General features: G+C 35.5%; 2 protein-coding genes across 2 annotated transcripts; one reads left to right on the top strand and one right to left on the bottom strand.

Moving 5' to 3' along the window:
- The first annotated feature begins 1,964 nt into the window (after window positions 1-1,964).
- Window positions 1,965-2,282, top strand: LOC107461942 (uncharacterized). The gene has a single exon (XM_016080499.1). It carries the CDS (start codon window positions 1,965-1,967, stop codon window positions 2,280-2,282), a length of 318 nt encoding a protein of 105 aa, XP_015935985.1.
- A 1,014-nt stretch (window positions 2,283-3,296) lies between these two features.
- LOC107462018 (aconitate hydratase, cytoplasmic) lies at window positions 3,297-10,770 on the bottom strand. The gene is made up of 20 exons (XM_016080572.3): window positions 10,193-10,770; window positions 9,655-9,759; window positions 9,338-9,498; window positions 9,139-9,231; window positions 8,303-8,488; window positions 8,044-8,205; window positions 7,798-7,942; window positions 7,573-7,715; window positions 7,415-7,471; window positions 7,238-7,317; window positions 7,086-7,161; window positions 6,414-6,599; window positions 6,219-6,286; window positions 5,982-6,100; window positions 5,709-5,830; window positions 5,085-5,183; window positions 4,500-4,979; window positions 4,103-4,201; window positions 3,742-3,984; window positions 3,297-3,645 (listed from the first exon to the last, which is right to left on the bottom strand). Exons 1-20 carry the CDS (start codon window positions 10,473-10,475, stop codon window positions 3,577-3,579), a joined length of 2,976 nt encoding a protein of 991 aa, XP_015936058.1. The 5' UTR covers window positions 10,476-10,770; the 3' UTR covers window positions 3,297-3,576.
- Window positions 10,771-10,982: the final 212 nt, after the last annotated feature.

Raw genomic sequence — 10,982 nt, 5'->3', positions numbered from 1 at the left:
TTTATTCTCCCTCTCCACTCCTGATTTTTGTCATAGGGGAATATGGACCATTCCTATTTTACGCGTGTCCTGCAAAAAATAAGAACTCCATTTTTTATTTTTTTATATTGATAATTNTATATTAAAAATATATTATTAAAATATTTAAATAAATTTAATAATTTAAAAATTAGCAGAAAAATTTCTACTTAAATCTTCACGCTTGTTTTGGAAAAATTTTGCCCTCATTCATGTGGAGAAAATTTTCCATTTTCGAGTTTTCATTCAAGACAATTCCTACGAAGATCCCCATATTTAAAAAAATTTCGTCATCCCTAAACTTGAGCTTTAGTAAGTTCCATGCTATGTGGACTTTAACAATAGAACAAAATACTAATAAATTAGTAAATTAAAGGATTTATTTAGTCCTCTTAATGTACTAGAGTAAATATTACCTATTAAATTAAATAAACAAAATTTTAAGTTTTTGATATATTTATTGTGTATGTATGAACTAATCTCTAAATTAAAACATATATGCGGTATTTCTTATTATTACCAATATATCCCCAATATAAATATATAAATTTACTAATGTGATTGAAATTCTTAAAAAAATTCAAATTTTAGCTATGCTATTTTGGAAGACTTACTCTGTCCTAGATTAACTTTTTAAACATAAAAAATGCCGATTTTTTAGATGTGAATGAATTAAATGATGATTTCGAATGAATTTTAAAAAAATTTCGTTTCATTTATAAATTCATTAGCTTATAACATTTTCTTCCTCATATTTTTTCATATGTCAAATTATTTTCTATCGTAATTATGCTGCTGCAAAATTGATATATAATGAAATATTTTTTTATTGTTACATAAATTAATAAATAAATAAAATTTCTATTTAAATAGGAAAAAAGAAACCATTCCCATCTTCATAAAAATAAGTAAATACAAAATAGTGATACAAAAAATTGAGAAAGAAAATAAGAGTGTATGAAAACAAATGCGAGATATCATTTTTTCATTTAATGGTTTAAAAACTGTACGACTAAAATATTCTAGGTAAAATTTCACAAAAAAAAGGTTGAAAATTAGGACTATCAAACTTAATAAAACATGTATAGTTAGAATGTTTTATACAATAGTCTTAAGAAAAATACTAAAGGAGAAAATAAGGAATGAAGCGTTCCTTAAAAAATTAACTTGCTATTAAAAAAAAGAAAAAATAGAAAATAAAATAAATATTATAAATTTTAAATTTTAAACTCTAAATATAAATCACTAATATAAAATATAATAAATAAAAAGGTGAAATTTAGTTTTTTAACTATTTTTGAAAAATTTTGGATTTAAGATTAATATTTAATGTTGTAATTTAAAATTTATAATAACAACAATTTTAAAAAATTGGATGACACTCAAAATCATAGCTTAGTACTAATTTGCTATCAGCCTTCCTATCATGGGGAATGTACTACTATTTTTAGCATTGATTAGAGGGCATACAACTTCAAGTATAATGCAAGATAAACATATTGTTGCATATCTCTCCGTGATTATCATTATATAATCATGATAAGTGTACATTAAAATTAAATACTAAAATCAACTATTAGATAAAATACACATTAGAATATAAAATATATATTAAAAATATAAATATATAGTGCCTAATTTTATAATAATCTAATAATAACAGGGGCAGGGCAAACTTCAATGCTGCTATCATCAAATTAAAAAAAAAATGTTAAGTTAAAACTAATGGCCGGCAACACTAGTAAAATATTGATGCAGCACAAATACGAAAAGGGTATCCAAAAATATATAATTCATAGTGTAGTCCATCTCAAGAATCTCCCTTCTTTTAATTACAATAGACACGGCGTAACAATCGGATATTCCATGTGCTTTTCTCTTCTCCACACTCTCTATATGGTTGACTTTGCTTTAATCCTTTGATTATTACTACTAAAATCAACATCATGTGGAACTGCATGAGAAACAGCAAAGTATCAGCAGAAGATACTGATGAGAATGAGCCGGTAAAGAGACGCTCTGCCTCTGATGGTGATCGTACAAGTGGAACTAGGAGGATTAGGTTGGTGGTGAACAAGGAAGAGTTGAGAAGGATGGCGAGGGAGAACGATGCTCAGCAATATGCTTCTTTGGCGCAATTACTGAAAGATATGAAGATGAGAGAAAAGAGAATGAGTGAGGTTGAAGAAGAACATGATGGAAGCATGAATTCTTGGAGGCCAGCTTTAGAAAGCATTCCAAGAGGTATAATTTTGGTGTTATGAACAGTTCTATGTAAACGGTGAATGTATTTTATTTTTATTTTTGTTGTTGTTTGAGGTATTTATTATTATTAGAGTAAGTTGTTGAATTCTACGTGGTTTGTAAATATGACGTAATTTGAGTAGTATGCAGAGGTTCTAGGTTTAAACCCCATTAGTCTCGGTTTGACTAGAAGAACTTCAGAGATGTAATATATATGAAGGTATCATGTAAGGAGGATGGTTCTATAGACTATATGTGTTGGCGTAATAAAACAAAACCAATTAGGCCGTTCATGAAAATTTCTGCTCATAAAATGTTTCGAATTTAATGTATATGATGCATCATCATCTGACAAAAACGATGGTGAGTGATCTTGGCTAAAAACGGCAAAACAATTTGTTGAGGATTTGGCATGACAACAAAAATATCAATCTTAAAAAATGAAAATTGTGTTATATTGGGGATTTTTTTTTGGTGGGGGGAGGTTGGATTCTCCCCTTGTGTTATACTTATATGAGGCTCCGCCCCTGCAACCGGTCACCATCGTGACTGTTATTAAACCCATGTTTAATAAATTCAGTCATTAATAAATATCCATTCGAAGGGACTAGCTTCCGAACTCCGAAGGTTCATTAATAATATCTATCACTCCTGTGTTAAAAAAAAACCATTAATATGAAGAGGCATTATTATTTATTAGTTCTATTGAATCCTACCACTGGCACAACTTGAGACTCATCAGAGGCTACATATGCAGCTGCCATGCGATTTCATAGTTTTCAGTCTCTATTAGGACACAATTTATCTCATTTTTACTACTCTTTATCTTAGAAACGGTTCTCTTTTGGATGAAAGCCTCGTTGATGCGTCTCAACTCTCAATTTTTATTTAATTAAAATTACTACAACGGGCATTGTTAAGGAAAGGTATATCTGACCAACACGATTATATGCCGAATAGCTAAACGTACGATGATTACTTTTTAGCATGTGTGGATGAAATAATTGATAAATCAAGTATCCACCACTTAACAATTTCAAAAGACCGAATTCCGTATGCCATTGGCACCGGCTTATATAAAAATTACAATTGTTCCCATTGTTCAATAGGCAAGCCGATCACGGGAATCAATGTACTCAATAATGTTTCACTTCACATGCCTAAATATATAAACACCTGGAAATGTCAAAAAGTAAAATTGCCTCCCTCGAAAAAGGGATTCTTTCCTATTTATTGAAAAACTTATTCTCATTTCTCACATCAACTACTGCTAGAATGGTAAGTGTTAAACATTTCCCATCAACAGACGGTTTTTCACTGTGAAATGAGGTTCCTGATGACATATGGGAGGATGCCTCCGTGGTCAAAGTAAGCCAGTTCCACCTGAAAGTACCAGCGTGTTAGAATAGATCACAATTGCATCAATAAGTGCAGCAAGAAAGAAAATTAAACATGAAAACAATGAAAAGTTTGAATTACCTCGGTGTCGAATCGAACTGTGCAGGTGAAAGACTTTCCAGTGTTGGTTGTGACAGTTACATCTTGACCAGGCCTTATGTCACTGATTTTATTTGGAAGGTCAATGGTGTACCGTTCATGGCCAGTCAACCCCAAAGTCTCGGCATCCTCACCAGCTTTGAAGCAGAGAGGAATAATACCCATTCCTACCAAGTTACTGCGATGAATTCTCTCAAAACTCTTGGCTATCACGGCTTTGACTCCCTACCATTTGACATGGAAAAATCATCAAGACTTCGTCTCAGCATGTTGAAAAAATCTAGAAAATCAAATAGAAAACCCAGCCAAATCACAGGTCACAATATTAAACGGAGGGACTCACCAATAGCATGGGACCCTTGGCAGCCCAATCCCTTGAACTTCCACTACCATATTCAGCTCCAGCCAGCACAATGGTGTCATGTCCTTCATTCTTGTATCTCTGAAATAAGGGAACCATTCCAAGGGATCAGCACTCAAAACAGCACATTGCCATTAAGTAACTGAATAAGAAAGGCTTGATAGATTAATGCACAGAACAGAGCCAAAAGATTTCACAAATTAGCAAGCATTTGTGAAATAATTAGCTCTGAAGCATTTGACAAGACACTGTAAGCTGACGCTAATTAGGAACAAATAATGATTATATCAATACCAGATAACATCATATCAACTTGATCATGCTGCCACCAGAAGAGTTAAGTAAAAAGAATGTCATACTTTGGTAGGGCATAACTCACCATTGCTGCATCAAACACATAAAGCTTCTCTCCTGTAGGAATGTGAACTGTCTTTGGGCCAACTTCACCATTTAACAGCTTGTTAACAATGCGGATGTTGGCAAAAGTTCCCCTTGCCATCACCTCATCATTGCCACGACGACTTCCATAAGAATTGAAGTCCTTGCGATCCACTCCCCGCTCCATAAGGTACTTTGCAGCAGGACTGTCTTTGTGAATACTTCCAGCAGGAGAAATGTGATCAGTAGTTATACTGTCACCAAAATTCAGTAGGCAATAGGCATCTTTAACACCATGAGCTCCAGGAGGATCCATGGTCATACCCTTGAAGTACGGAGGTTCGTGAATATATGTTGAGTTGGGATCCCACGAATACAACTTGTCAACAGGAACTTGTAGTTGGTTCCACATAGGGTTACCTTTGGTAATAGATTCATATGTACTTCGGAACATGTCAGGCAACACACTAGATTGAACAGCCTTGAATCAAGAAAATCGAAGTTAATTGTCACGTACAGTATAAGCATCTACAGTGTGTGTCATCTCTGATTAAATAAATAAATAACTAAATAAAAAGACATTTACCTGTGCAATTTCTTCAGTGGATGGCCAAATATCCCTAAGGTAGACATTCTTGCCATCCTTCCCTGTCCCTATTGGCTCCTTTTCAAAGTCAATGTCAACCTAAAATATTTAACGAATACAGATGTTATATTTTCTAAACTCTGGAGGAAAAAGGAATCTAATTCCTAATAAAATAAAGGGTACACCAGGTTTAATTAAAGCAAAAAAGGCCATTAAACCACTTCGCAAACTTATAGTCTGAGATATGACATTATGTATCAGAAATATAGTGCATAGCCAATCAGTGTTCATCAAGATCCAAAGATCTGGCAGTGTGTATCCAACTCGTTAAAAGCAACGAGGCACAATGTTAATTAACTAGCAAAAATATCACTACAGTCAACCAAAACCAATATACACACATTGATACACTTATTATTGGCCTCCAAAATTTTAACTTGTCAGTTCTGTTGCATGCGACAGGCTCAGTTGTTGCTGTAGTTTTTTTACTTCCAACTTTAGCATTTTAATAAATCTTATAATGAGAATTAGTCTTTACCAAGACATGGAAAATCTGACAATGTGGAAGACAAGGACCAAAAACCTTTTCTCTACATGCTGGAAATATAAACTATGCATGCTTACCGTGCCAGCAAGGGCATAAGCAACAACTAGAGGAGGGGAGGCAAGGTAGTTAGCTCTTGTCAAAGGATGTACACGGCCTTCAAAGTTACGGTTCCCAGACAATACAGCAGCAGCTACAACGTCTGCATGAGAAAATGTAGGAATTAAATAAATACAGAAATATAAAGCATAATATATGTTTACAAGCTTTCCTAAAGTTGTAGAAAAGAAATAATTGTGAGAGAATTCACAGAAGTTAGCTTCAGTAATAGAAATCATATTTGATATAAATACCATTTTCTGAGATAGCAGTAGCAACTGATTCATCCAGCTCTCCTGAATTGCCAATACAAGTTGTACAGCCAAATCCAACAATATTGAAACCCTGTTCATTTAGATACTTTTGCAGACCACTGCCAAAAAGGTATAAAACATCCAAACCTGAATTCAGTATACATTCTTTCCAAATTGAGCCAAATACCAAAGTACATTATGAAAGAATTAATTAAGATTCTAAAAAGGATAAATAACCTCTGATGTAGGTATTTTGTAACAACTCCAGAGCCAGGAGCAAGACTCGTTTTTACCCAAGGCTTGACCTGACACAGTTACTCAAAGATCAATATTAATATCAAGAAAGAATAAATAAAGAGGCCCATATCCAGGACATCACGTTGATAAGCACAAACATGGCAGATTCTAACATTACTATTATTGGTGCCTAACCTGCAAACCTAGATCGTGGGCCTTTTTGGCTACAAGACCAGCCCCAAGCATAACACTTGGGTTTGATGTATTTGTACAGCTTGTAATTGCAGCAATCACAACACTGCCATGCTTCAGCTCAGCTGGCTGCCCATGGAAATTAAATTTCGCAACTTTGCCTTGCGCTTCTTTTGGTATTGCAAATCCCTGCAATCAGAGAAATATTTTGGATGTAATTTGTCTAGGGTTCTCATCAAGCACAAGTACATGAAATATGGACTATTACACTGCAATATGTTTTGTGGCAGCTTCTGTGTCTGCAAGTTGAGGCCAACAACTTTGAACAGTTAAAATGACCAGTGTTCAAAACACAAAAGACAAACAAAATAGAAATGTTTCTTGTGCTGATTTTGGTGCGGCACCGTGCCATCTTCCACCATTAGATGGGGTCGTCATGGATACCACACTACATCTAAGATGAGTTGGCACAGGGATATTAAAATTTAAAAGTGATACTGAATAGAAGTCAATTAGCATTTATCATGTAAACAAACAAATGGAAAGATAATAGCAGGTTGATTTAAAACAAACATCAAAAAGATATTTCATGAAAATTGTAAGAAATGAAATAACCTATGGTTCCTATAAAACCAAAAACTAATAAAATTATATGAATATTACAGCACTACTAACCTTAAAGCCCACTTTGTTATCAAGACATGCACGCCAATCGGACTTCATTTCTTTCAAAGGCACTCGATCATGAGGTCTGTCAAGAGTGTCACTTAGTATGACAAATCAATGATGAAAGACAAGGCAACATGTAAAATACTGTAGCATCTTACCTCTTTGGCCCAGAAATACAAGGTTCAACATCATCAAGGTTCAATTCAAGATAGGATGAATAAGCTCTATCTTGTTGAGGCTGCATTTATAGAAGATAAATTAACATTCAAAATATGGACATTTTATCTTCTGGGGGGTAAACGCAAGGATTGTGCATAATTATTCAACTATATTACCTCATTATAGTCAACAAACATTTTGTTTGCCCTGAGATAAGCCTCTATCATTGCCACCTATATTCAGCCAAAATGGAGTTAAATAAGTCACAACATTGCCACCTATAAGCACTTCAGAATTCAGATCACAGGCAAATAACAGATGAGTTGATACTAACAGTCTCGTCACTTCTTCCAGTTAACTTGAGGTATTGTAATGTAACATGATCTACGGGGAAGAAACCCATGGTTGCTCCATATTCAGGAGACATGTTGGCAATAGTGGCCCTGTCAGCCAATGATAACTCACCCATACCATCACCTATAGAAAACAGCCACTGGTAATTAGAAAGACCAAAACAACTTTGGAAAAAAGGAAAGGAAAGAAATGAGAATTTTATTACCATAAAATTCAACGAATTTTCCAACAACACCATGTTTCCTAAGCATTTGTGTCACAGTAAGAACCAAATCAGTAGCTGTAACACCATTCCGCAATTTTCCAGATAACTTGAACCCAACAACTCCAGGTAATACCATGCTCATCGGCTGTCATTATCATAGCACCCATCTCTTTTTTTTTTTTTTTTCATTTTGATAAATTAACACCCATTCATTACATGTAGGTTAGGATTCAGAAATTCATATACCTGTCCAAGCATAGCTGCCTCTGCTTCAATGCCACCAACACCCCATCCAGCAACTCCAAGTCCATCTATCATAGTTGTATGGGAATCAGTCCCAACCACACTGTCGGGATAGAGTAGGCCCTCATTGTTGAAAACAACTCGCCCAAGATATTCGAGATTGACCTGAAATCAAGACAACATAAATCCCCAACACTAACAGCCAGAATAATGTATAAATAAATTCCATGAAGTGATTCTGAATGTGTGCTTCAAAACTTACTTGATGTACTATACCAGAACCAGGTGGAACAACAAGCATATTACGGAAAGCAGTTGAGCCCCATTTAAGAAAAGCAAATCTCTCCTTGTTTCTCTTGAACTCGAGCTCCATATTGGCTTGTACAGCATTCTCTGACCTTGTTACATCAACCTGAACTGAATGATCAATGACAAGATCAACAGGAACCTGCCAACACTTACTAGTCAGAAAAAATGTAATAAATGGGTAAGGGAGTTAGTTTCAAGTTCTATTTTGTAACCACTTAGAATAGTTTGTTACTAGGTGACCACTTTTCAAATAAAACAAACAGGTTCATAATAAACCCAAGACATAATTTGTTCTCAATCTAATCAATCACTCTCCCTATTACTGGGGAAATATGGGGAAATACTTTTGAGATGCTATGCATGACTGCACTAGTCATCTATACCAATTTCAGAGCCTTTTTAGCAGCTTTGAAGTAAAGCCAGTAAAATGCAACATTTAAATGCCAACATTACAATGTAAAAGTTAAGTGTCAGATTGGTTTCGATTTTTATTTGTTGTTTTCATTTTTAGTATTTTCTGTTTTTAGAATTTTGTGAATGAAAAACTTAAAATAGAAAAACAGAATTTTGTTGTTTTCACCAGAAATAGTGCATTGAAGATTGAAAACATTGTATATTGCACAGAAAATAATAAGAGTAACTTACTAATTATGAGCTCATGGCTCATATGTTACCCCATGATGAGTGTTTAAAAAATTGAAATCAGTTTGGTGGCCTCCAGGAATGATTTCACATGTATGTATGTAACCAAAGCACATGAAAGTTATAAGAAATAAGAGCGATGTGTACCAGAGGATTGATCTTGTTAGAATCACTGCCAAGTCTATTCATAGCATCACGCATGCAAGCCAGATCAACAACAGCTGGGACACCAGTAAAATCCTACAAAGAGGTAAACAGAAAAGGTTAAAAGAAGAAATCCCACTACTCAATATTTCCTAATCCATATGAATAACGCCCTGGCTGTATAGAGGGGCCAAGCATGTACCTGCAGAAGGACTCGAGCAGGTTTGAAAGGAATTTCAACTTGCTTTACAGCAGTGTTTTCCCAGTCAATAATCTTCTCTACATCTTCTTTAGTCACTTGGAAATTGTCACAATTACGGAGGGCAGATTCAAGCAGAATTCTGATAGAGTATGGTAGCCTATCTGTTCGGCACCCATAAAATTGAGATGCAGTCATTAAGGAGAATGATATTCAGAAGGAGAAATTAGTCCTTCCTCATAACACTTGATTAACCAAATCACATCAATTTAACAATGTATCTAAACCGAAATACAGCCAGGCCATGGAAGCAAAGTTACCAATCCTTGGGTCCTTGAGAGACGGAAGGCTGTAGTACTTTCCGAACTCGCCACCTCCAGGCTTAGGAAGACTGGTAAGGTTTCCCTTGAAAGGATTTTCACCAGCTGAAATTGCAAACATGTCAGACAACTAGCTGAATCAGTGTGTTGCACTTAGAGAGTCAGAATAGAGAAGACAGCACTACCAGGTATTGGCAATTCAACTACATATCAAAGCTATTTTGTCAAGCCTACATAATGAGCTGATTTGAACTGCTTTGAATTATACACGCATATAACGAACCACGCAGCCGTTAAACGAAACTCGAAATATTTAAATAGCAGCTGAAACACCAGTCACTCAAACAGTTCATGCCAAAAATGGATGACCGAAAAAAAAAAGCAGAGCCTACATGTGCAACACACTACTCATACTCCTCACGTCATTCATAATCAGAACATAATATTCAAAGCAGAGAGAGAAAGAAGAATTGAAAAATCGGAAACGAAGAATTGCGAGCGAATCAGTTAGATCGGAGAGCGGAGTCAGAGTGTGTACCCGCGGTGGCTAGCTTGCGGTGGAACCGCTCGAGGACGGGAGCGGCAGCTCTGATCTGAGAGCGGAGGCTGAGGGGAGACCTCCAGTGGCTCCAGCGGGCGGCGACGGAGGAAGAACGGAAGGCAGCGGCGGCGGAGGATGAGAAGGCAAGGGATCGATAAGAAGCGGTAGGGCGAGGAGGAGGAGAAGAAAGGAAGGTTCTAGAAAGAGAGGAAGAGATGAGCTTAGTCCTTGTTGCTCTGAGGAGCATAGAGGAAGACGAGGAATACGCAGTCATGTACATGGCGATCACGCATCAAACATCAAAAGAAAACAATGAAAGTTTGAATTGGAAATGATGGAAGAAGAAGAAGAAGATTTGAGGGCGTGTGGTGTGAGCGAGCTAGCTAGGGCTGTTTCTGCGTCTCTTTGCTTCTAGAAAAAGTTCTATGTATTTTGCAGTGGACCGTTTGTGTAGCTTTTTTTTAATATCTTATGACTTTATGTTATGATGATGACGATGAATGTAAATGTGCATGTGAATGTGCTCTCAGGGCACCGCACTCACCAATCACCAGTGTGAACAAATAATTACAATTATACATCATTGTTTTAATTTGATGATGATTTATATATATGGGTTAGGACCGGGGTTGTGTGTGGATGACTCTAGTGTCTGAAATGTTCGTGTTCAATCACCACCATTCAAGGCAGGGCATGACTGGGAATAATGGAATATTTTTCTAAAACGTTATTTCTTAAGACACCTGTATCACCTTTTAATTTAATATATCCAAACAAAAATTAATTC

This window comes from Arachis duranensis, chromosome 8 (assembly GCF_000817695.3).
Source record: "Arachis duranensis cultivar V14167 chromosome 8, aradu.V14167.gnm2.J7QH, whole genome shotgun sequence".
In the NCBI taxonomy this organism is placed as follows: domain Eukaryota; kingdom Viridiplantae; phylum Streptophyta; class Magnoliopsida; order Fabales; family Fabaceae; genus Arachis; species Arachis duranensis.
This window is presented reverse-complemented; position numbering and strand designations above follow the sequence as displayed.

Bases quoted from the DNA above. Each gene is read 5' to 3' on its own strand.
- LOC107461942 (XM_016080499.1), top strand. From the start codon at position 1,965: ATGTGGAACTGCATGAGAAACAGCAAAGTATCAGCAGAAGATACTGAT.
- LOC107462018 (XM_016080572.3), bottom strand. From the start codon at position 10,475: ATGTACATGACTGCGTATTCCTCGTCTTCCTCTATGCTCCTCAGAGCA. The intron at 9,760-10,192 runs GTACACACTCTG...TTGCAATTTCAG, and splicing joins CCGCAAGCTAGCCACCGCGG to CTGGTGAAAATCCTTTCAAG. The intron at 4,980-5,084 runs GTAAATGTCTTT...TCTTGATTCAAG, and splicing joins CCACTGAAGAAATTGCACAG to GCTGTTCAATCTAGTGTGTT.